This window comes from Ochlerotatus camptorhynchus, unplaced genomic scaffold, assembly GCF_037179485.1.
Source record: "Ochlerotatus camptorhynchus isolate MF236.1 unplaced genomic scaffold, CSIRO-AGI_Acam_v1.1 ptg000192l, whole genome shotgun sequence".
Classification (NCBI taxonomy): Eukaryota; Metazoa; Arthropoda; class Insecta; order Diptera; family Culicidae; genus Ochlerotatus; species Ochlerotatus camptorhynchus.
The window spans coordinates 3910006-3937191 of NW_027040682.1; the positions used below are offsets into that span (position 1 = coordinate 3910006).

Sequence of the window (27186 nt, forward strand, 5' to 3'; positions counted from 1 at the left end):
TATTTTTTTTTTTGAAGATCGAAAAGATCGAAAGAATAGATCGATTTTGGACCAAGAATCGATCCAAGATCGCCCAATTAAAGATGCGATATACCGAGCAGCGATCCCATGCAAGAAAATGAAGAAAGAAAAATGTAGAGTGTATTGGTGAATGAAATTAATCATGCCGAAAAAACAAAGTTGACGACTGGGAGACACGAACCACGAACGTTGGCGGTTATCAGACCTGTGCTTTCTCCACTGCTCTCTCCATGCTTCGGAATATGTACAGGCTAAAAGCAAAGAAGAAGCGTTCATTTCCTCGCATACTTGTTCTCTCATGTTATACATAAAAATCAAGGATGTTTGTGTAGTTGAAAGCATATACAGAACACGGAATAAAAAATATAAAAAATCATTGCATCGTCAGCAAGGCCAACTTCTAACATTCGCTGCGATGTTGATGAACAGAGGATGATATGAAATTGATCTATCATTTAGTTGTACTGTCGCATTAATGGCCCTTCGCTCATTTTCGACTTCTATTCAATTTCCATACTGCCGTACTCTAACGGAACTATCCACCTACCCTCTTCTAAAGATCATTCTCTAGCTAATAAATTATCACACTAAAGCTTCATGTTAGCATTTCCAACCAACTCTGAAAATCGCTAACTTCGCGTATGAAGTAACATAAAAACACTTTGAATGTAACAACTCAAGGCGGGAGTAACCGTCAACAATGCTGATGATGGTACAGCACGCAACAACCACCCTACTGCCTTCTCTCTGAGATGACCAAGTTGGTCATGACGAGAGGAGCAACACAATAGTTGGGTAAAGAAGAATTGCATTATAACACACCATCGATTGGAAATGCTCTCGCAACGTGGGGCTTTAGGTAGTGATGAAAACGTCGCTAGAACTATTCCACAGCCGCAGTCAGTTTATGAGCAAAAGAGGGACGCACATTTTTTGCCTGTAGACTTGGAGACATACTTCAAGTCTCCGCGTACATCGTACGGGTTAGGCAAAAGATGTGCGTCTATCTTCAAAAAACTGTCGCATTAATGGCCCTTCGCTCATTTTCGACTTCTATTCAATTTCCATACTGCCTTACTCTAACGGAACTATCTACCTACCCTCTTCTAAGACCATTCTCTAACTAATAAATTATCACACTAAAGCTTCATGTTAGATAGCATTTCCAACCAACTCTGAAAAACATTTAGTCAGCTTGCCGCACGATATACAATTTCATGCATTTGTCAAGACATCGAAAGCTCACAATTAATAACTGTGGAAGTGCTTCAAAGTATGTTGCTAATTGACACTATATTTCATAATCATCCCTTTACTCCTCAATCATAAATTATAAGGTGGGAAACTTGTTAATGTTTCGCCATATTTTCCTAAATTCCCAAATTGAACTTATAGCGATTTCGTTTATTATTCAGTTCCAACCTTCTGAGCTCTTAGTTGACGTTCATTGCAACTAAGGTGAATTGAATATGAATTTAAAGAATGTATGTTTTCTGGTTCGATCGCCCAAACTGCCTGCCGAAAGGTTCTTTTTGTCAAAGCCAGTTTGGGTATGGGTGGATTATACAAAACTCGCTTTTGCTATTTTGGACTCTATAATTGTCGCACACACCTACGCAACACACCAGGCATACAAATACCGGCGCGAACCGGTGGCCAAACAACGGAATGCAAAATGGAAAATTCTGTGTATGCTTTAGAAGGCCTACTTTTCTCTTTTGTAGCCTTAGTTCCAGTTCCGATTCAGGTAGGTGGTAGTTAGACGAAAAGTGTGTGGCGCTTGGCTGATGGCACACTATTTGTACAACAGGATTTTCCCAGCAGCAGCTCGCTTTTCCAGTGTAGGTACATGCAATTTTGAGTTGGCTACAGCTGCTGAACCTGTCCTGAACCGAAACTATGGAGTCCAGAGTCGTTGTGTGCGGTTTTTTTTCTCGAACCACTTTTTCTACCGTTTTACGCTGCTGTGTAAAATTTAGAATAAAACTAAAGTGCTATGTTATATTGTGTGTGTATGTTTGCTATTGCTGCTGCACTGTTACCACCCCATTTCGATCCTCTTTCCGCCGCCGTACTTTTCAATTGGTGCCAGCCAGCAGACGAGCGCTTTGCGCCACTAAAATTTATTTGCATACAGGCAATAAAATTTATAGCGAAAATGGAAAGAATTGAACATTACCAACTATTTACAGTACGGTCCACGCGGTGCATTCGCCGCGGAGTGTGTGTTTGTGTATGTTTGTGTACACGGAACAAATAGAAAATACAAGTGTAGCGTTTTACACGCCGGCCAAAGGGGAGCCTTTCGTTTCGTAAAAGCTTTTCGAAACTCTCGATCGTTCCTCGGAAGGCTGGCTGAGTGGGAGTGACGGTGCGGAAGAGCCTGAGATGTATTTTATTGGGGGGACTTTACCATAGCGCCTGTACCGTACCCGTTCGTTGCCGGCGAACGAGGGAATTTATGCCCCGGTCATTTGTTTCCTATAGATTTGTTTGCGTTACATTTGCTACATTGTATGTACTCCGTCCAGATATTGGTCAATGCATTAGCACCTTTTCTTATAATTTTCCTGTTTGAAAGGGTGATTGCATTAATTAGAAATAACCTGCATTAGGTATAGTTGCGTAAAACCATTCCGTTTACCGGTATGTATATTATACTAAACAAAAGTCACATGCGGTTGCAGCATAAAAGCAAATGGAATATAAATCCACATAATGGCGCAAAGCTACTCAATAAATGGAGCTTGAGTCTCTCATGTATGATTTCTGGGGCTGCACAGTATTCAAAAGTTGACAAAACCGCGACAAAATTGAATATCTCGACTGCGAAACGGTTTCAGTCAACATGTTATACATTTTTTTCTTTATTTTGGAGATTTTTAGCCGTAGGCTAGTTAATCTCCGTAAAGGGTGGGAAGCCTTAGAAAGAGGTCCCCCAGCCACATTGCTTGAGTATCATGCTACTTCTACCTTTGATAATCTACTTAGCTAAAAATATAAACAGCTAGTACAATAACACAGTAAACAGCATACGAAAAAGAAGGACTAAAAAGATACAAATTAAGAAGAACAAAAAAAAAACAATAACAAAACACTGGGTACACGACGTTAGGCATACGGTCGTTAGGCATACGGACGTTAGGCATAATGGACGTTAGGCATAATCTACCCGATGAATTCCAGAAGGATGATAATGGGGACCGTCTATTGATTGCTGACTTCGGTGACAATAATGAAAGAGCCTTAATTTTTGGAACTCATGAAAACTTGCGACGTCTTGGGCAGGCAAAGGGTTACAGATGGTACGTTTGACACAGTTCCTTGTTTGTTTCGGCAACTCGTCATTGTTCATGGAAGTATCGCTCACATCACATCATCAGCAGACGGTACCGCTAGTTTTCATTCTGATGACAACAAAAACAGAACCGTTGTGTGTGTTTGTGTGTACAATCTAACCCCCACTGTCTGGCAGTGTTATTATGGAAGAAAACTGCTTTTTATTACCCTTAAATTAAAGCAGGTTTAGTACGGGAGTTAGAAGGTGTTAGCTCTATTGCAGCTCCAGTGACCCATTTCAGAATGCCTAGTAATTCACGACCACTCCGAGGTCACTTTTACTTACAATAAGCCCCGCATGATTACTCTACCTTTATCAAATGGATAATGGTATCATAAACACACTTCCAGATTCAAAAAAATATTATTTCCTAATCTGGCACGTATATAGTTTTTAAATTTGTTCAACTGTATTAAATCGATTTGAATGGACATTTCTTATCAATTTTGTTTCGAATACCTCTTGATTCATCTGCTGGCAACACTTGCTGGCCCTTACCGGCGACCAACTCATCTGCCCGCAAATGCAACAACGCCTAAATCTCAAAGCTCTCCGAACGTCCCCTCAAAAATGCAATCGAGATATGTATAAGAACAATCTTTCACTGGAACGTACTCACCAAATCAATACATCCGGGAGCAAATTCCCGATGCTTATTTTTCTCTCGCAAACCCGTCGTCATCAAACGGCAAAAAAAGGAAACTCGGTGAGCAATTGTGACACGGAATTTTCACTGACCACAAACCGCGAATTCACGAATTTCACCACACCCAACTGCGAAACACGTTCAGAAGCACTTTTGGTACAATTTCGATCAATTTCTTTGGAAAACACAACCAAAAAAGTTACAAGCGAGCCAACATCAACACCGAATGTGCCGAGCTCTTTCACGCACCTTGCAGGGCGTAAATAAACTGAAATTAAAAATTATCACTCGCGATGCCACTAATTTCTGGTCCGGGAGAAAATCAAACAACGCAGATCGTGACATCTCTTCTGATGCTTGCAAACATGTTGAATCACGTTTTCTTTCTCTATTCTAAAACTTCCCGGAAAGTGAGAAAACTACCAATCACACACGTATAAACGTCCGGGAGGTAGAGCGCCAGCGATAATCCGGCAATTGCAGCCGAAAACTATGAGAGCGAACGCACGCACAAAACAGAGAACAAACTTAAAACACAACCGTATCCAAAGGCGTTCGAAACTGCACCCGCACTTTAGGTTAATCATCCTGTCGCAAAAAAGCCATGCAGGAGACGGATTCTTCATCGCATTTAACTGGTTTAGCGCATTGGTCACAGCCGGAAGTCATGCTGACTCAGTTTCCAAAAGTGGTTTAGAAACAGCGGTGGAGATGCTTTAATACGCAAAGAGGAATTGGATTCTTAAGATCGCCCAATGCTAGACAGTATACACTACAATGTGTCTGATTGGATAACTTTTTCACTGTTTTCACAACACAAAATATGTTCTAATTAGATGATTATCGCAACGAACTGCACTTTCCACTAACAACCAGTACAATATTACAGGTATACCGAACGGAAAAAAACGAATAACGATAGCCCGTGTGATAAAAAATCGACAAATTTAGCAGCGCACAATCATGACGATGTTAATAACAACAACTGTCCTTTTCTCTCTCCGACAACAAAAACAGAACCATTGTATTGAAAAGTATAGCAGCACCTGGTATGTTTTTTTGTTATTGAATGAAAAACCACAGAATTCACCATTCTTCATTTCATGAGCTGTTCTTTTGCATCATATTTTATTCAACCTTAGCTGCTTTTTGTTATTGAATGAAAAATCACAGAATTCACCTTTCTTCATTTCATGAGCTGTTCTTTGAGGAAAACCTTTTCTTCTTTGACAATTGTAATATGTGTGTAAGAATATATTACATCAAATGTGTGATTTTTTTTATTTCTAGATGCGATTTTTTATTTCAAGTTATAGTTCAAAACTATGCTGAGTTTTCATTGCCAGATTACTTAACCGCTATCGCTACTAATCTTGGATCTAAGTAAATATGTAGCTACGTCACTTATGATATGATAAATAATGGATTCCATACTGTGCTTATTAAAGAAACTATGCTTGTTTAACTTGTATCATTTTTTATTCAACGCTTAGCCTTATTTAAGCATTGTTCACCATGCTCGAAACAGGTTTCTAGAGTTGCACAGCAGCAAGGTATTATATGCCTAACGTCCATTATGCCTAACGTATATTATGCCTAACGTCCATTATGCCTAATGACTTTATGCCTAACGTCCATTATGCCTAGCGTCCGTATGCCTAACGTCCGTATGCCTAACGTATTTATGCCTAATGGGGTACACTCCAAAACATAGGTCCACTATAGAAGGTCCTTGAAGCCCCGTCCAGCGTACAGCTGCTTGAGTTGAGGGCACCTCTGCTAGCGTGTCCCGTACGCTGGCAGGCAGACCGTGGAGGAAACGAAGGTGCTCGAATTGTGGACACGTGCTCCACCGTCGAAAGAATATGGTAGAATTCACAGGTCTTCCTGTAGGGTCCTCCACTGAAATCCCGTGAGATTAGGGAGTGTCCCTTCTGGAGTCTGGAAACAATCCTCTGATCTCGCAGGTTTGCAAGATCCGTCCACTTTCCGATGTCACCTTTATTTTTTTTTTAATAAACGGAAGTCTGGCACTGGACTATTCCGTTGCCCACGCTGTCCGCACTGTGCAAGTGATCCATCTCTTCACGTCCTGTAACGGTACCTTGTGCGAGTACCGAGGACCAGATGGGCCTGACCGGGCTAAGTTGTCCGCCTCAATGTTCCCTGGGATCCCGCAGTGTCCGGGAATCCATGTGTAGGTAGTGTTTGGTGGCGCAACCTTCAGGATGCCCTCCAACGAAAGGGCCTGAATAACACTGTGGGAGTCCGACAGGATCAGGATTGGGCTATCCGCAGGAACCATGACGGCATGAATGAATAGCCGCTGCTTCTGCCGAGAACACCGAACATTGTTTTGGCAGACTTCTGCTCGTTGGGAAATGTCACCGGAGATTCCTATTCCGACTCCAGCTCTCGATCTTGACCCGTCCGTGTAACGATGCATGTAATTTGGGTACAATCCGGTCAGCTCTGCTACCGATCTCCTAAGGGCTACGGAATTGTCCCCGGCTCTGAACTTCTCCTTTATCCGGCTGTCGATGTTTGATGCGGGAGATTGCCAACTCTTATCTCCGTGCCAGTAAATCTTGGCCACTACGGGGAGCTCTGCGTTGGCGATTGTACGGAGAACTCTGTCCCCCTCGCTGAGGAGGCAGATTCTGTCGTTTCCGGCGGTATTTGCGTAGATACGGTACCGGAAAGAGAGAGTGCCGGCTTCAACACAGCTCGCATCGGCAGGCGTCGAGGGTAGGAGACCGTAGATGATGCGCGTGTAGCTATTGTACACCGGAGCGAGTATTTGAATTGCCTTGTCGGTGGCGATGCAGGTCAGCTCGAGTCCATATATCAGCCGGCTGTCTACGATGGCCCGGGCAACTCGAAAACGTACTTCTCTGTTGTTGGACCGATGGGGATGGGAGATTGTGCGGATGGGGTTGATCCTGCTTCGAAAGCTGGCCTTGACCCCTTGAAGGTGCTGGCCAAAACTCAGTGACCGGTCAATGACAACCCCCAGTAGTTTCACAGTTTTCTTCAATGGGATATCGTGATTACCCTTCTTGATGGAAGGTCCGCAGACCCGATGTCGGTAATGGAAAACGTGACTGTGGCTACGATTAGCACTTCGTCTGCGTACACGAAAATGTAGATGTTCGCTGGTAAACGCTCAAAGACACTGTTCATGCCTTCCAGGAATAAAGTGACAGCGATCACTTGGGGAGCGCCAGTTTCCTCGCAGAAAGTGCGGAATTTGGTATAACCTACCGAAACTCGGAAGGATCTGCCAGTCAGGAAATTTTGGACGAAATAGATGATATGGCCGCTAAGGTCCCAACTCACGAGTTGCTTCAGTACCACGGGCGTCCAGGGAATCCAACTCCGTATGGAGACCATTATCCTTGGCATCCTTGAGGAGCTCTCCTAGTGTCGCAAAATACGTGGATGTACCGTGGCCTTGCCGGAATGCGTGTTGGCGATGGTCTTGAAGGGCCGCCAGACTCGAGAAACTGCTTCAGCAGGTGAGCGCAATGGGTCAGAACTTCGCCACGTCCTGTGTCGGCTCGTTTGCTTTGGAGATGGAGACAACCAAGCTCTCCCTTCAATGCTCTGGATACGAGTCTGTCTGCCAAAGCTGGTTGAAGAGTTCCAGCATTTTTACTTAACCCGGGGTAGGCAGGTTCTTGAGCAACGGGTAGCCAATCTCGTCTGGGCCGGCTGATTTCCCGTTGCTACTACTAACCGTGAACTGAAGCTCCTGCCAGGAGAAATCGTGGTTGATCCTCAGGTTGATCGTGTCCTAAGAAACTCGAAAGCTGCTTACGGACGAAGTTGAAGGGTTTGCTAGCCGTTGAAAGGTCATCTCGTACTTGGAAATCGCAGAGAGGTCAACGAAATAGTTGCCAAGCATATCTGCAACGATTGCGGGGTCGGAGACTGCAGTGTCGTCTACCTGTATATGCAGTGTGGCCGTACGGCGCTTGCCACTGAGGGCGTTGACCTTACCCCAGAGCTTCGCCGAAGACTGTGAGGCATTTATACTTTCGAGGAAGTCCGTCCAACTGGATCGTTTGGCATCTCGGACCAATTGGTGACACTGCACAGTGGCCCAGAATGCAAATGTAGGTAGAATGATATGTTTTGAGTCTGAAATTGAAACTTTAGACTAAAAGTCTCTTCTACAAAGTTGTTCCTTATAGTTAGGCCCTCATTTTTATGACAATGAATTCTAGGGTGGTTCCTATTATCATTAAAATCAAAAATCTAACTTTTTTGTTTGAATAAATTAAGGTACACATTTTTCGGCAAAGTTATAGCTGAGCTAATTTCAAGCAACTTTGTTGGATATAACTTTTTTATATCTCTTAAATTGGCCGATTTAGAGCAATTTCCTTGAATTGAGCTAGGGTGGCTCTTAAAAAACAGTTGTTTTGCTCTAGTTTTCTTATTTCCAATTTCTCAGCAAAGGTGTCTTCAAATAACTTTTAGATCTTAAGAAGGCGCAAATTTTTGCTGCACAAAAGTTGTCAATATCTTTCGTCGATCTAGAGTTATTGACGTTTTTATACTAAAAATATGCACTTTTCAAATGCTAATATCTCTGGTTGGGACAAACAAAAAAAAAATTTTTTTTTCCGACATTTGAAAGGACGTACCATGCCGATTCAAATTTCGGACACTTAAACTCGAATTTCGGACACTTTTAAAAGTTGATTATCTCGGTCGAATATGATCCACATGTCTTGTAAATTTTAAATTTTTTTGACTGGTGCCCTCCACGATCATCTAACATTATTACTTTGTTTCTAACTGGATGTAATATTTAATTAAAAATGAAAGTGTCCGAAATTTGAATCGTCCGAAATTTGAATCGGAACGGTATGTTATTCTCAATAATATGAAACAATTGGAGGTATGTTATAAAATCAATTTGAAGTTATTCATATTTTTTATTTTATTTGGTTATACCTTTTTTATTAGAAGATATACAGGCAATAAATCCAGCAATAAAACAATCGTCTTAAAGAGTTTTAAAAGTCTCTAGAAGATGACTTTCATGATAAATTTCAAATAAAAATATACCCCAGCCCCCCGCCCACGCCATCACTGGCAAAAAGAGATGATCACCGACACGCTCAACTACCGACGATGTGTTTGAAACAGTTCTATCGATTTTTACCGCACTTAAGTTGTTATCTGAAGAAAGACATCCAGTCGTAGGTTTGGAAATTGCAGCTACCGTATCGAACAAAGCAAAACTGAAGTCGATGCACCACACTACTACCACACTCTTAACTCTTTCGAGTGGAACTGAATATCCTTCTTGATGTTATACAGAAGAAAATCTAAATGTTACTGATGATATAAACATCCATGCGTGTAAACTTGTATTTCTTTTTCCACAAGCTAGCAACTTGCAAAAGAGCTTGCTTACAAAAGTGGCTTTTTTCTGATATTTGAAAAATGATATTTAATGTAAACTGATATGAAATATTACGCTCCTTTTATGTGCATAATATTGAACAGAAATTTACGCTACTTTTTTAAACTGTGTAATTATGAATGATGTATATAGGGGGAATGGATGTAATGTCGGCCTTAATGCCCCTAATTTGGGCCCATAAATAAATTCAGCAATCGGCTAAATTTTCAAATTTTCAATATCCATTAGTACCGTCCCAATGACGCGTTCATCTAGATAAAATTGATTAGTAGCAGATTTTTAGCGATGGGCTGAACTTTAGATCCATAGGCCAAAATTAGAGCCATTTTCCCTATATAATGCTCTGAAATCAATATCTGCACTTTACTGAAATATTCAATTTGCTGGAGATCTTTTGAAAACTTCCTTATCAACGGAGAAATATTCGAGAGACGTATTTACGTTGTGTTTTTGAACAGTTTTAGATCTTCAGAATAATATTTGATCAACCATAAGTCTGGAAAAAATATCCTGAACTTCACTGATACCTTCATCCACCTGGAGATGTTTTGAATACTTCTTGCTGTCAATCACCGAACTTCTGGAAAGAAATACAGCATTTTCTACAAATGTCACAGGAAGCGGCGCCGGTGGTGTAGTGTTAAGCGTGATTGCCTCTTACCCCAAAAGGCCTTGGTTCAATCCCAGTCGGCACCGCCAGGATTTTCTGAGCCATAAAATCTCTGATCACGCCTAGGAAGTAAAGCCGTTGGTCCCGGTCTATAAGTTGTTAGATCGATAGGTAGGGTCAAGGTATGGGAGCTGCCTCTTTGGCGCGTCGGCAGCATTGGTACTCAGTACGGAAAACAAGATCGACGGAAAACAAATCAAGGAGAAAAAAAATCAAAATTCCCAAGACTTCCAGGAACTTCATTGGGCTTTTTTGAAGTAAGTTCTCTGACAAACTACGGCGAAGTGCTCTAATCTAAATGGAAGATCTCTGAAGTTCTTATAAATTTTCTTAACATTTACATATTTTTAGATCTACCAAATTCCCAGAACTTTTTCAAAATTCCCTTTCTATGAAGTTTTACGCAATTCTCAAAACTTCTAGAAAGTTTGTTGCACTTCCCGCTATTTTTTCACGAAGTACTAAGCAAGAAATTTTCTGAACCTGCACGGATTTCACTGAACTATCCCGAGATCATGGAGCCTAAAAAAATGCCCTGAAAATATTAGAAGGTCCCTGAAATTACACATTGTTACCTTAACTTCCTATGGAGATTTACAAATTTTCCAGGATTTCTACGTAGTTCCTGAAGTTAAAGAAAAATTCCTGAACATCAAAGAACTACATTTCCACAAAGTTCAATGAATTTCGACAAATTTCTATGAACTTCTACACAATTCGAGGTTCCACACAGGTGGATTGATTCAGGTGTTTATAGTCCAACACAAATCTGTGTGAACTACCTACGTACAAACAGAAACCCATCCGAAGCCGCGAACGTGCTTCCATTCGTCACTGTTCTAGAGTTCGGGCACGTCCAAACTCACCAAACTTCCACAAATCCCTCAAATCAAATCTAAACAGTCATAAATCAAACGGCCAAAATCAAAACCTGCTCACGCTTCGTTCTGCAAAACTGCAAAGCCACCGCGGAATGTATGTATATGTAAAAGTGCGACCATGCATGTAGCAATTCACGCCTCTTACCCGGGAAATCAACCTCACGATTCGCGTTTGTCGAAATAATCTAAACGTTTCGTGATAATAGCAGTAAGCCCCCCCCTGCCACCATGTGTGTGTGGGAGGAGAAAATCGCATAAAAGGCACTTGCTTCCGATTTGCTTTGTATTGTACCCCCGAAAACCCGATAAAACCCAACTGACTGACTGCGAATGCCTGTGCGCCTCGGCTGATGATGGTCGCCGCTGTCTGTTCCGGCTACTGTTAGGGATGATTGCTTTTTTCGGATTGAACTACTACTCTGCAACATTTACACTAACCCCAAGAGCAACCCTATAACAGGTGTCCTATTTCCTGGTATGGACGGAAAGGAGCCCGCTCGGCATGCGAATAGGAAATTGGGGAAAACCCTGTTTCGCAATCCAATTTTGACCTCTTTGAGTTTGTTGGAATTTCACTTTTGGCTTCGAGGAAGACAAGCTAGTCGGCACACCCACATGTGGCTCCATTCACACATAATATCAGCGCGTGGGGATGGGGCGAACAGCTGAAGCTGCCTTTCAATCAACATATATGTAGGTAGGAAAGGGTGCCACCCAAATGCGGACTCAGTCAATAAAGGTTGATGGTGGTTCTACGAGGTAGAACCGCTGAGTGAGGAGAGGCTTGCGAGGAGAAAGAGTCAGACAGCAACGTGCCGCAATGGCATCCTTTCACGATCGAAAGTTGTGTTTTGGTTGGCCCATTTACGGGACGGTAAATATAACATAAACGTGAATGTGGCGAGACAAGGTTTTTTTTTTCGAGGGAAAATTGATTGAATTTAGATAATGGATTTAACGTGTGCGTCGTCTGTAGATTGTTACAGGACATCCAATTGTCAATAGAAGTGGGTAGTTCTTGATCGATTCACGGAATGTTGCTAACCCCGCAAAAAATCCAATGAATATTTGTACACATTTCTGAAATTTATTGAAAATTACTACACTACAAATACTATAAAAAATTTAAATCACACATAAAATTAAAAGTATCACTACTCTTCACCGCGGCGCTTCGTTGAAACATACCGCGAACGGTTCGCCGATCGTTCACTTGATTTTCGCGATCGATAGCTTCGACTCGAAGAGCGGGACCGGGATCTTGTTCGACTGCGACTATCCGAAGGCGATCGTGACCTGGAACGACGGTAGCTCTCCACCGATCGAGATTGGCTGCGAGAACCGGAGCACGACCGGGACCTTGAACTGCGACTGCTACTCCTACGTTCCTCTACCAACCGAATAAATCTTCCGTTCAGTTCCGTATCATCCAACATTTTGATGGCTCGCTTCATTTCATACCTGCTAGCAAATTCCACCACGCCTTCATACTGTCGATCCCTGTGGGCGTCCGCAAAGGTGACCTCTCCTGCTCTTCGCATGTAGTCCTTCAGATCACGCCAATTGATTCGGGAAGAGACGTTCTCCACGATCACACGATGCCTCGTCCTAGTTGGCGAACGGTACCGCGAATCGCCTCTACGCGTCTGGCGCTGGGGCTTCCTGGATGATTCGATAACAACTCGTTGTCCCAGAAGCTTCTCCCCGTTCAACTCGTAGATTGCATCCTCTGCGTCCCGATGGTCATCAAACTCCACAAATCCGTAGCCTTTCCTCAGCAGAATGTCGTTTATTCTGCCGAATCCTTTGAAGAACCGTTCCACGTCTCGCTCCCGAACGTCACTCGGTAGTTTTCCTACGTAGACTCGCGTTCCCATATCGGTTTTGCACTTTCCTCTTGAGGTTAACTGAACTGACACTCGATCGCTTCTGATTGCCTAGTGTTTAGGAAAGCACCAATATGTATTGCAGACAGGTACCATGCATGACTTAAACCTACCTAACCAAGAATTTGCCCTCCGCTCAGGTACAAGTAACCAGGTAGCCCAGTTAGCAGTGGAAAGTTTTGGCAAACGTTTCACGTAGCCGACCTTAATCTAGAAAATTCTCAAAACTCAATGTCAGCTTATTTCTGACTGATGTAGCAAATTAGCGCCAACCTTCCGAATGAAAAACAGTAATTTAGCTAACCACACATTTATCCATTTAGTTACTCTGCAAAAACAAAAACCTGACCCGTATCATTCCGGGAACGGCGCCAAAGATACATCCCTCGACGTTAAATTTATTATCCTTACCGTCTCGCTTTTTGCTGCACTCACTAAAGCCCTCTCATGTGGGTTACACCTTGTAACGGGAACGATGCAGCTACCGGTTTGATTTTAGCATTTTACAAGTGCAGCAGTTGTGTTCCACATTAATTTTTGTTTTATTTTTCGGTCTCGACCTGCATTGTTGAGTGCTGCACAACTTCCGCCGTGCACGGTAGTTGTAACATGTAAAACAACGAACGACGGACGGACGAACGGAGGTCCTGCCTTCCTGTTCCTAGCGGAGGCCAACGTCGTCACGAATAAAGTGTTGTTTTGCATTTTGGGGTGATCACCCGAAAGGAGGAAGGTGACTGGGTGATGTTTGCGTACTCGAATCTGCTCGCAGGCCAACATGTGTATGCGTCACAGTGTAACATTGGGGCAGTTGGAGGTGGACTAATCTGTTATTACCATCGCATCTTTTGCAGCCCGGAAGTGAACAATATTCATGGTGGTGGTGCATTCATGTGTCGGTTAGTGTGCGAAAGCTGGACATTTTTTTATATAGCGGAATAGCGAATAAAATTAGTTTTTAATAGGAAATGTTTAATCATTCATCGATATTCCTTCATGTCAATTTTTTTTCCTACACACTTAGAAAAAATCACCGACTTCGGTAATTCATTTACCGATTTCTCAACAGCTGAACGGTCGGTAATGTTTTCGGTAATCGAGAACATTACCGAAAAATCTGTAAACTGGATCAGCAAAATTAGCTGTCAAATTTACCGAAAGATCGGTAACGTTTACCGATGTGCATTGCTTGATTTGTAGTCGACTTTACCGGAGAACTGTAATTTTGAGTACGATATGCAAATCGGAAATTACCGAGAGATCTGTAATTTTTTAAAAAGGTCACCGACTCAACTGCTATTTGCTTTAGTATTGTTTCAAGGTGGCGGTCACTGCAACCCATGCAAAAATTTGGCTGCAGTCGTGATCAATAAGTTAGTGTTGCAAATTGCACCACCAATGAACAAAACCGTTGGCGACGATCTGAAAACTTAAGTTTTTGTCGGAAAGATTCGGCGCTACACTGATAACAAGGAAGCATTGGAAGAAGATTAACGCCTTTAATGTCGATCGAAAATAACAATATGGTGGATTTGACGTTTACCTAGACCGTTACCGAACTCAGTAATGGAACGCTTTGATTACTGAAACTTCAGTAAAATATTTCACCGAAGTCAGTGATGAAGCTTATTTACAGACCTGCCGGTAAAAATGTTTACCGTTTTCGGTAAATTAAAATAAAATTACCGAAATTCGGTCATTTCACTTACAGTTTTCAGCAATAAAGCGAGAAAATACCGAAATATCTGTAATTTTTAGCATTACCGATCTAAGACGGTAATTTTTTTTTACCGAACTCAGGGTCTCTGTTTAAGTGTGTATGATTTGTTTTCCGTCGATCTTGTTTTCTGTGCTGAGCACCAATGCTACCGACGTGCCAGGAAGGCAGCTCCCACACCTGGACCCTACCTATCGACCCATCAACTCATGAACCGGGGACCAACGGCTTTACTTTCCTTCCGAAGAAAGGCGTGATCAGAGATGTTATGCCTCAGAACATCCCGGCGGCGCCGACTGGGATTGAACCCAGGCCTGCTGGGATGAGAGGTAATCACGCTTACCACTACACCACCGGCGCCGCTCTGGAGGAGCCTCTTAAAATAAATTCTAGAATTTATTTTATGAGAAAGGTAGAAGATACTGAGAGGTAAGCATCGGTAAAACACGTGCGTGTGTGAGAAAATTTGCGAAAACATCTAAGGGCTCTGGTGAGATTCAAACCCACAATTTCCATTCAGTACACAAGTGTATAGCCAAGTATACAACCTATGGTCACATAACATATGTGGAACTCGATCATAAAAAGTCGACCCCATTTCAGTGATTTCAAGTGGTATAGTAGGACATCGATCTGTCAAACTGATTATACCAGCTGTAAATTGAGAAAGGAAATCAAGGGGGCAGTCAATTCTAATAAAATATTTCTAACGTGGTTTATAATGCTATGTCTTCTTAGCGCTCTTGAACTCATGTCTTTGTATTGCCATAATAACTTACGTTCTTTATTTATAATTATATAGCTTTATTTTTAATTATGAATTATCGTTTGCATAAAAAGGAAACATTTTTCGAAGATGTTTTAAGCGATGACCTGCCACCTAAAAAACGTAATTTTAAGCTGTCTGTTTACAATTCAATTTTGAATGCGATACGTATTGCTTTTCTGTAATTATGACCAAAAATTTGAGAAACTCTAAGCGAATACTTGTATATTTCTTTAAATTTGCGTGGGTATTTTTTTTCCCATTTGCTTTCTCAATGATAAACGTAGATAACAAATGTATGCACCATTTTTCCCATATTTTTTTTTATTTTTTTGTCGGAACCAATAACATCAAACTTTGAATTCATTTCATAACGTAGGAAAAGAAATACGACCGCACAAATTAGGAGTGTGATAAATAGAGTTTCAAGCAGCAACATTTTACAACAAGTGTCCTGGTTTATATATAAATATTGAAAATCTTAAGAAGCTGAATAGCTGAATACTGAAAAAAAAAACATAGTGTGCATTGAGAAATTGAAGTATATTTGCTGGCGATTCTTTCAAGCCTTGTTCATTTGATAGCTGTAGTGGAACTTCTTCTTCTTCTTGGAATTAATACGTAAAACAGTCATACATCTCTTGATATTGTGGAAAATATGCAGTGTTTTGAGCTGACCTTGCATCTTTCCATTCACAAGAATTTTGCAAGAAGGATGACAAACGAAATCGAGCGCTTATCGATACCTGTAATACCCAAATGAATGCCCAATTTCACCTGAAATTGCTACTTCATATATTCTGCCGTACAGCAAACGTGGAGTAACAGTTTCATTGTGGTAGGTATCGTAGAAGCTGATATTTGTTCACTTAAAGTTTCGAAGTGGCTACGAGAATAAGGATCTCACAGCGAAACACCTTAATATTTGCATGAAGAGACGGTGGCTCGCTGGTACCATGGTCGAGTGAAGGATATAGGAGTAAAGAGTTAAAAAGCCACCGTCAACGTCAATACTTACACGTTATTTCAAAACTACTCAAATTTGGGTAGAATCCTCCCAGATCGATTACAACTGAACCTACTAAAAAATGGGTAAACTATGTTGGGAGTGACAAGCTGACACATGAGCAACATTGGCATGGATCCGACCGACGTTGTTCAATTGTTAACCTGTCACTCCCAACATAGTTGACCCATTTTTTGATCGATTCAGTTTTGACAATTTCAGTTTTACTCGAATTTGGGTAGTTTTCAAACAGCGTGCACTGAGCATGCAACCAAATATATGGTTTTCTTTCGTAAGGGCCAATTTCACAAACGTACACACTGACTTTTCACGAATTGCCTGAGAATGAAAACTCGCTCAAGTATGCTTGTGTGTAGGGAAAGTCCCCATAGCTTATAGAATTGCTGGGTTACATGGATTGACTTTGAATTACAAGATATTTACGAAAGAAACCATTGCTTAAGTTTCCTACATTTGCCCATATGAAGACTTAGTGTCAAATCACGAAAATTTAATTTTGACAGATCGATGTCCAACTATACCAGTTATACCACTGAGGAAACACAAAAAAGGGGTCAACTTTTAGTCAGCAGTTTTGCATGAAGTTCCACATATGTTATGTGCTATGGTCTACGAATGTATTTAGAGAATCACATTTGAGTTTCGAATCCGTTTTCCTCCCTAGTCTTTGACTCGTGTGTCTTCTCTGTCACACATTTCTGATTCACAGAATATCTGTTATACTATTTCAAAAAATATATATCAAATATTACTTTTGGAACACTCTCTTGTGCTTCTATAGAATATAATTTATTTCTTGAAATATTTCTCCCAATTGGTTTCAAAATTTGAAAGATTCCTTCATTCTGCGGATTAATATCGGAGAATATGATTTTAGTTATCGTTCACAAAGATCGTTTAAACATATATCTGCCACATATTTATTTAAAACAATTTTCCGTTGACCAATATAAACTGTATTCCTTATTTAAAAATTGAAGTTGAACGACTCCCTACTCCACCAGTTTTGGCATGAACCCACAATATGACTCCCTTAAACCATCTGTTTACTTTTACTCTCCCAATTAAGTTCGGAAACTTTCTTCACTTAGTGCACCTAGCAAAAATTTAACCACCAAATTAAATTGAAACCACTCACCCAAAGTGCCAACAATCAACAGGATGTAAACACACACCGTTCAACATCCATCAAGTTACAATTCATCAGAGTGGCCCTGGTGAACCCTCTCGCTTCGATCCACTTCCCGGAAAACCGGAGAGCAAGTTTCAAGTGATCTAATTACGTTCTGTTTATGTTTCCGACCGGAGTAATTTCGCTTTCCCTCCCCATTCCAGAGGACTCGCACTTGGACTATAGTGCAATGATGCAGGTCGAGAGTGTGCGGTGGGCAAACGAGCGACCGTTGTAAATGTAAACTATTACGTAGGTACCAATATGACTCTACTGCAAACGAAGGAGGCTCGCGGGACGGCAAGACAAACAACCAAGTCGCGCCTCCGTCGTCATCGTTGTAAAGTGATAATGGCGGTAGCTTGGATGGCAGTAGTTTGTTCTTCCGCATGTGGGACGATTGCTCTTGTGTAAAGTTGTAGTCAGCCGGACCGAGACTTTTGGCAGGATGTGTGTGTGTGGCGTTTGTTGGAATGATAGTGCAGGCTGTCACAGGCACATCCTTGGGCTAGTTTAGTGCTTGTGCGTGATAAGGTGGTGGTCTGAGGGGATTTTCGTTCCTTAACAATTAAGTTATGCGGAAGAGGGAGGCCCGAGGAAGCGTCAATGTAATAAGGCTGTCCTTTGTGCGGTCGGCGGTTGCGGTTTCGCTAGCCCGAGATTGTTTACCCAGTCAAGTCGAGTAACGATCTCAAGCTCTAGGAAAGATTGTCGTTTTTGGCGAAAATGTTGCCTCGTTCCAGGGATTTTTGATGAGGAGTATGTGAACGGACGAGCGGCTGTTTTAACGACTGTTTGTCTACACGGGCGGAAGATTTATTTGTTTGTGCCGGAGACGACGGCTTCTAAGCTTCTCCTTAGCGCGCATCATCAGCAGTTTAACCGCGCTTTGGTTGGTAGGCAGGTTGTGGCCAACCGAGAAAACGTGGGTTATCTCAGCTAAAACATTTTTACAAAGGGTTAGGTTCATGGTTTTCGTAGGGAGTAGGTGTTAATCAAGGCTTGTTTTCGAGTCAACAGTAGCGGTGTGAATTTGTTATGGCTACGGAAGGGGAAACTCATTCATCAAAATGTTCACGGCTCATAAATGGGAAACCCTGTCAACAGAGTTTGGCTATGCTTGAAAGTGAATTTTGAGGCAGAGCGTAATATGCTTTGTTATATAGGATATTAATTGTTGAAGGTAATTCAATCTGTATGATCAATCATATAACACTGTCAGGCAGGGATGGATCGCTCTTCTGGGACTTTTTCATTACTTTTTAGGTCGGAATGCATATATTAATTTCAATTGAATGTTCAGTCGACCCATCACTATAGACAGAATAGTGCTATTATATCCCTATCAAAATACACACATAAACATACACTCTGTGTTTTCACTGAAGGTGCACTTGAGAGCACTCTCGAGTGCGCCTTCAGTGACAACACAGAGTGTGGCTCTACGGTGCGGAAATTTTGCATTTTGATAGGGAGATTGATAGTATTAAACTATCACTTTAACAATGGGTTTACAGAAAATTCAACTGGATTTTACGTTAGCATTCTACATATAATAAAATGTAATCAAAAAGTCCCGAAAGAGCAATGCACCACTGCAGTGTCAGGTAAAGGGTTTCTTAATAAAAATCAAGCTGAACATTGCATTAGGTCCTAAGTAACATTCTTCGATTCTCTTCGTCGACTTTCTCTTTCGGTAATAACTTGAACACATAACCGTTTCTTGTTGTGTTTGTTGTATTAGATACTAGATAAAAGCTTCTTTTATCGATATGTGTGCTGAAAATACCTGGGAATGTCTTTACATGGCCGTGGGGATACAAAGAGAAAGTCGACGAAGAGAATCTGTAAATGTTACTTAGGACCTAATGCAATGTTCAGCTTGAAATGCTCACAAAATGTTTACATCTGTTAAACAACTTACTCAGAAATTGCCTTACGCTTATTTTAGATATTCAGCCTACCTGAAATAAAAAAAAGAGAAACGGTTATTGTATTGTGTGATGCAACTGTAGATTCTAAAATATTAAGTTCTCGGAAATATGGGAATCATACCTTGTACAAAGCTGGGATATAAGCATAATAATTATATACTTTTAAAAGATCTCAGATTGATCTAAGTCCCGAGAGCTTGAAAGCATGGGTACCGACCCAGACAATTGAAAAGTCAGATCAGTTTAGAAATCTTGCAAATAGGTCCAAGAAGTCAAAGACATTTTAAAATCAGGCCAAGTCCTTTAAATGCAATTTATCACATTTTTCCAAGATCCTGAATCGTGAAAATTAAACTAAGTTCAAAAAATTTAAAAAGCTGGGTGGGTTCCGAAATCTTGAAGATTGATTAATTCACAGATTTTTTTTTTAAATCCAAACAAAATGTAGAATATGCTCCAGAAAATTGTTTGTTTAACTGTTTATTTGTTCCAAATAGGGTATATGTCCTTAACCTCGGTTTAATATGAAGGATTCAATTACATTTTATGCCGTATCTTATGTAATGGTTGAGCTGCAGTCGATATTTCACTGTGAACATGTAATCTTAGATATTCTCATTATTTGGATATTGATTAACATGAAAACTCTACAGGTACGGGGATATAATGTCGGTATACTATACTCAAATTAGCTCTATAAATGGATGCAACTTCGTACTATCGAAGACGCACCTCGGTTCGATGTGCGGTAAAAGAGGTGAGGATAAAGGAAACTAGTGGACTCTTTCATTCTGACGGTGTTCTTATGCAACAGCAGACGTGACGTCACGTCTGTTGCTGCATAAGAAGACGCGAGTACGAAAGAGTCCACTAGTTTCCTTTCTCCTGACCTCTTATACCGCACATCGACCTCGGTTTACTCCTCCATTCATACGTAACCACATTGTTGACGTCACTTTAACTTCTCGCGTAAGAACTGATGAGGATGAAAGAGATAGTGTTTTCCATTGATCCTGATAACATAAATCACGAGACAAATAGATCATATCACGACCACAAATATAACGAACTGTCAAGTCAACTGATAGCGAGCCGAACAATGCATTAGCTCTTAAGTAACATTGTCAGATTCTCTTAGTAGATTTTCTCTTTGCATCCCCAACGCAATGTATAGAAACGTCCAGCTATTTTCAACACATAGGTCGATAAAAGAAGCTAATATCAACATATAATACAGCAAACACGGCAAGAAACGGATTTGTAGCCAAGATATTAACGAAAAAGAATGTGGACGAGGAGAATCGATCAATGTTACTTAGGATCTAATGCATTGTCTGGCTTGATAGTTTTTCGAAGGCCCCATACGGTAAATGATTATGACTCATATTTGAATCCCGATCACTCAAATTCGCAAAACCGTAAGTCACTGTTAGAATTAGTAAATGTCACTCATATATGATTAAATGTTATCAAATATGAGTGAAATGTAATCATCTTCTATCTTCTTCTTCTATATATATAAAAATGAATTTCTGTCTGTCTGTCTGTCTGTCTGTCTGACCCTTATAGACTCGGAAACTACTGAACCGATTGGCGTGAACATTTGTATACATGGGTTTTTGGGGCCGTGGAAGGTTCTTATGATGGTTCGAGACCCCTCCCCCTTCTTTAAGGGGGGGGGGCTCCCATACAAATGAAACAGAAATTTCTGCATAACTCGAGAACTAATCAATTAATTAATTTAGCTTTATTTAGGAGGCTTTCAGCCTTAGGCTGGTTCGCCTCCGATAGAACTAATCAAGCAAATGGAACCAAATTAGGCATGTGGGGGCGAGTGTGGGGGTATAAGGAGATAATCATAGGGGGTAGCCCCTTAGATAATAGGGGGGGGGGGCTACGTACAATATAGCATTTTTTTTTTTAAATCAGCGCATAAACTCAAGCTAATATTGAATCCCGAGCAAGACTGGACACACTCAGCTATATTTGATAAAAATTTACTCATTCTACGAGTGATCTACGCTTTTGCGAGTTTGAGTGATTGGTACTCAAATATGAGTCAGATTGACTGTACGCTATTTCAAAACAATCCAAATTTGAGTAGGATCTACTCATATCCGTCAAAAGTAGGGCTATCGAAAATTGAGCAAACAAAGTTGCAACTGACAAGATGACAAATGAACAACATCATTCGGATTCAGGTCGATGTTTTCCATTCGTCATCTTGTTAGGGAAGATGCATAAATGACGTAGCATTTGAGGGGAGAGGTGGGGGTTTCAGAATTTGTGACCGGCCATGTATTGGATATAGCCAAATACGCTACGAGGGGGGGAGGAGGGGTCTAAAATTGATCAAAAATATGCTACGTCATTTATGGATGCTCCCTTAGTCTAAACTTTGCTTACTCAATTTGGGATACCCTAATTTTGACGAATATGAGTAGATCCTTCTCAAATTTTGGTTGTTTAGAAATAGCGTGTGTACCGTGTTGACCCCTCCTTTCACGCAAAGATTAACATTTTGCCTGCGGGATTTTTTAGTGGAGTGAAAGGATAGGAAACGATCCGCTATGTTTCACGAAATTAGACATTTGCTTATGGAGTTGCAGAGTCATCGTCTACGCGAATGGTTTCACCAATACCAAAACAAAATTATCAAATAAAGTTCGTAGGCCATAATTAGGAACAAGCATCAAAACTACGTCCCTAATGTTCGGTTCATAGTTATAAAGCGCTAAAAGCGTTAAATCTTTTATATTTGTAGTAAGAGTGAAAAGTGGGATATTGATTCATGAAATTATCAGGTTTTTTGATGACCACAGCTCTGTAGACTTTTGTTAGTGCAATAATACGGCAAGATCATGGCACCTAGAAATCGAAAATCAAGTAAATTTCGCTAAACTTTCCTTTGAAAAAGAGCAATACGGATTACAATTTTACAGCAGGCCAGCGCCGGTGGTGTAGTGGTAAGCGTGACTGCTTTCTCACCTCAATGGGTCTGGGTTCAATCCCAGCCGAGGTCGGTGGGATTTTTCAGAGACATAAAAATCACTGGTCACGTCTTCTTTTGGAGCGATATCCTACGCAGGTGTGGAAGCTGCCTTCCTGCACATTCGATTGCCGTCAATGGATGGCAATCGATGTCCGTCGGTGATTGGCACTAGATTGCGGAACAGAGACCGACGTTAAATAAAGGAAAGAAGAACTTTACAGCAGATGTTGTATTAGTTTTTCATTACTATTGTGTATTTTTGCCGAATTAATGAGTTATTTGCTTGATAGGCCGAAGTGAGGGGCTAGGCTGACATGACATCCCGTAGCCCTAAATTCATGTTTTATACCCCGCTCTATATCACTTGATATAGCGAGATAATATCGATATAAACTGGAGGTGCGCACAGTCCGCTGCCGTGATATAGCATGACGTTTATGCCAGATCATAATTAAAACCAAACATGCTTCAGATTCATTTGAACCAAAGCATAAATGAAGTAAATTTGAACTTTTATGTATTATTTTCTAGAATTAAATCTTCGGAATTCATTCAATAAGTGATAATTAATCGCTTATTTCAATCGATAACTTACATCTGAATAAATCTTTTCGCAAATATGCTGTGAGGTGTCCAGTATAACTTCTCTATGGAATAATCTTTGTGACACGTTGAGTGAATAGGGACAACATGGACAATGTGAAAGACTTTTTTTTCCATTATCAGCTTTTATTTCGAACTGAGACTGCAAAGACAGCCAAGTTCCTTTGATTTCTTTGTGGGCTGCATTCATATTTCATATTAATTTAAAAACAAATAATCGAAGACAGGACAGCTCCTGCGGAAATTTAAAAAAATCCTATTCCATCAAATTGTTTAACAGTCATCAAAATGTATAGATTAGCCTAAATAGAATGGATCTAGCCAAAATAGACCAAACTGATTGGAACTTCCAGCAGAAGTTCATACGGCTTGCGATATCGATTGGAATTCTCGGGAAAGCCCATTGGACTTCTCAAGAGCGTTGCAAACTTCCCATGACTAGTGGGGAGATTTCCATCAGAATTATGTCCTCGTATAAATTTTGCCTGCATTGTCAAAACTCTTACCTCTACCTCTCCCTGAACATCTTCTAGGTACATGTGCATAGAAGGTACTGAATAATTTCAGGGAAAGCTCGCTACTCTTTCTGCACGGTTCATATACCTCGGTGGCTTTACAAACTTTTATCGTTCTAGAGCTAGAACCTCTGACGTGGCCCATTGAACCTAGGGATGACCAACTGGTCACTTGACGCATGGAAAGTGTCGATAGAAAAGTTAATTACGCGTTGAATTGTGTAATTGGATCAAAAATCGGTTGAATACGGCCCGAGTTATGGCACGCCACGTAAGACCTTTATTTTAAATCAGCCCTCCCAGAGGCCAACCTCACTCAAAAATATAAAAATTTCGGATTTTGTTTCTACCTACAACCAGAGTTTCAGCTCGCTAAGACCCTTATTGGATCTTAGGGAGATTTTCGAATGTCATGTTTTGGGGTACCCGGGACCCACTTTTCCTAATTTTTCTTACGGTATCTCGTAAACCAGCTCAACATAAAAAAAAAATAAATACAGATTGAGAGTTAACATTTTTCTAGCATTATTTGGTGCAAAATCATTGAAGATCGGACTAGTTCTGGCTGAGTTAGAGCACTTCTCCCGAAAAAGTAGCTCGGGACCCGTGAAACGACGAAAAACTCCTTCAGGTACAGCTAGTGTTCTCATTGAGAATATCTGGAATCCACGTCGAGAGAGTTAAAAAATAACTTTGGAAGCGTTAAACTCTAGAATATTAATGGGTAACTGAAAGATTTAATAGCAAATCGTCAATCAGGAACTGTTAGAATCATCGGGTATGTCAAGGGGCGCGGTCAGGAACTGCTGCAACTTTCGTCGGGAATTATCCAGAATCGCAGCCAGGAGCGTGGGAAATTTTTGTCAGGGAATAGTTCTGATATGCCTGGTATCTCCTTAAAATACTGTTCCGACCGAAATTGGTCATATCTGTAATCCTCGCAGGAATGGTCACTGAAAGCGTCTGGAATAACTTCAAGAAGACGCAGAGTAATTCTCGGGAATCTCAGGAACAACCGCAAGGTCAGGAGTGAAGAATACAAACAATCCAACAACGGTGCATCGTCGTACTTCTGGCGGAGGATTTTGTTGGTGATGTAGTGGTAATAAACAAACAACGATGATTTTCATTTTTGTTTTGGACTTTACGGAAAGTGACATTTGTAGCTGAAAAATTCCGACCAGCTCTGTTGCGGCCGGGTTGCCAGCAGCTACTTTTTGGGTTTATAGTATGTACAGAACATGAAATGAGCTATATCATGCATTTTTCGTGATATAGATTGACAGGTCGTTTGAATGGGATATCACGTAATATAGAATGTGATACAGCTGCTATATCACGAATCGCATTAAATCATGTGATCTAGAGCGTAATGAGAACGGGATTTTAACCTAGGTGCTCCAGCATCAGCTGTGAACAGCAGTTGGTTATCGGTATCGATAGTGCTATCGACAGATGTTTTCTCAAACAGGGCATTGGTTGTTAATCGCATTGTCTCTTTCCGCAACTCGGTCATGTTTGGTTGTTGTTGTTACAAAAAATGAAGATTAGTGGCAGTGTGGAAGTGAAAAATACCATCAAAGTTATAAAGAAAGATAGAAGGATTAGTAATTTCCATTTAAATCCACTACCTTATTTGCTTATACTTGACAGATACGCATTTTTCTGTCCCTGCGGAGTGTCAACCTGTACATTGGGATCGACGCCAGTAAGATCTTAATTACGGCATACTGAACTGGAATAATGGACACGACACGGCACAGAAGATTGGATACCACGCTACAGGGCTGACAGACGTGCTATTCTGCTCCTAGAGTAAAGAAGGTTGACACCTTCTTGAAATGGCAAGTGGGGTAATGTTGTGACTGCCCCCGTCCCGGTAAAACCTTGGCAGGCCTCCAGATGCGTTCAAAACTCGTCACCAATTGATGGTTGGTGAATAGTAGGCTTAGATGCAACATTTCTGACTTACGCCCTAGCATGGCCTCCCTGCTTGCATAGATAACCATGGGATCACGATAGGCGACTACATACAATAAGTGGAGATAGCGGCCTGAAGGGGAGACCCAACAGAATGGAGAAAAACGGAGAAGAAAACAAAAATAAAGGAAACGAAAAAACAAAAAAAAAAATATGAAGGACGACGGCAAGACGCCAAACAATGAAAACGGAGGTGCGAACTTGTTCGCAAGGAGCGGGATGTTGCAGAGATCACTAGTGTTAAGCCTGGTGGCCACAGCGAGTTTCAGCAGCAGCAGTAAGCCCCACGGTGAGCAGCAAGGACCCCAAGGTTTCCAAGAAGAGCAGCCAGGCGCTGGACTAAGTCAGACATTCATACCGATGCCCAGCAGCAGCAAATCTCTAGAACTGCAGCTTGGGAAAACCAAAACGACGGAGGTCAGGAAGAAGATCGGTGAACTCTATGTATTCGTAAAATAGAAAAACAACGTACACATAGAGATCAAGCAACTTGTGACCGGTTACAAATCCGGCATAACAGTGGCAGATCGTAAATTCAAAGAGTGGAGAAAAAGAGCCGAAAATGCCGAAAAGGCTCGGCTGGAGGCCAAGGAGAGCATAAGGCTGGCTGAAGCACATGAGACGCCGAAGGGACCCACAAATCCACACGCCAAGAGATGAGGAGGAGCCCAAAAACGCAGGGACGACGAGGAAGGCATCAAGTAGATAGGAAGATCCAGAAGGAGAAGAGGAATAAACAGAAGGAAGAAGGAAGACAGGAAGAACAAGGAGAAGCCTAGCCTCGTAGGACAAAACGTCATACGCAGCACTCCTCCGGAAAGAGAGAGAGAATTCGGAGTTGAAGCAACTAGGCGAGAACGTGGTGAAAACCAGGCGAACCCAGAAAGGTGAGATGCTATTCGAGCTGAAAAGGGACCCTACGTTTAAGAGCGTAGCTTTTAAGAAGCTCATCAAAAAATCTCTTATCGAGAAGGCGAACGTAAGAGTTTTATCACAGGAGTCAGTGGTCGAGTGCAGGGATCTGGACGAGATCCCAATAGAAGACGAACAGAAAAGTGCGCTGAAGGTGCAATGAAACTTGGGAAACGTGCCGATGGCAATTCGGATTAGGCGTCGATACGATTTTCTTTGGACGCCGCTAACGAGCTGCTGAAGATAAGCCAAATTAAGGTTGGGTGGTCAGTGTGTCCACTGAAAGCCATTCCTCCGGTGTCTAAGAAAATGGAGAGATTCAAGCGTAATTATTCAAATCGACGTATCTGCTTTTGTAAATCATTTCAATCGACGGTTAACTCACCCAGGCAAACAAATACCATCATCAGGTAGGGGAATCTTTCCCCTACAAGCTGGTGTTGTTAGTTTCTGTGAGTGAGCTAGCAGTACTACAAATCGTCGATTGAAGTGTTTATTTACAAAATCAGATACATCGATTTGAATAGCTATGCTTGAGATGCTTTAAATGCATGGGCTTCGGTCCCCAGGCGAGAAACTGCAAAGGCCCTGACAAATATGAACGGTGCAAAAAATGCGGAGAGAAGGGGCACGTTGCAAAAGACTGTACGAAGCAACCGAGGTGCATGTGCTGCAAAAACGAGAA

The 27186-nt window shown here is 41.3% G+C and overlaps 1 protein-coding gene and 1 long non-coding RNA gene across 2 annotated transcripts in view; both read right to left on the bottom strand.

Annotated features, from left to right (window-relative positions):
• Positions 1-27186, bottom strand: part of LOC135702393 (uncharacterized) — a 146725-nt gene that overhangs the window by 16131 nt on the left and 103408 nt on the right. The window lies entirely within an intron of this gene.
• Positions 12123-13116, bottom strand: LOC135702343 (serine-arginine protein 55-like). Its single transcript, XM_065223368.1, has one exon. It carries the CDS (start codon positions 12873-12875, stop codon positions 12153-12155), a length of 723 nt encoding a protein of 240 aa, XP_065079440.1. The 5' UTR covers positions 12876-13116; the 3' UTR covers positions 12123-12152.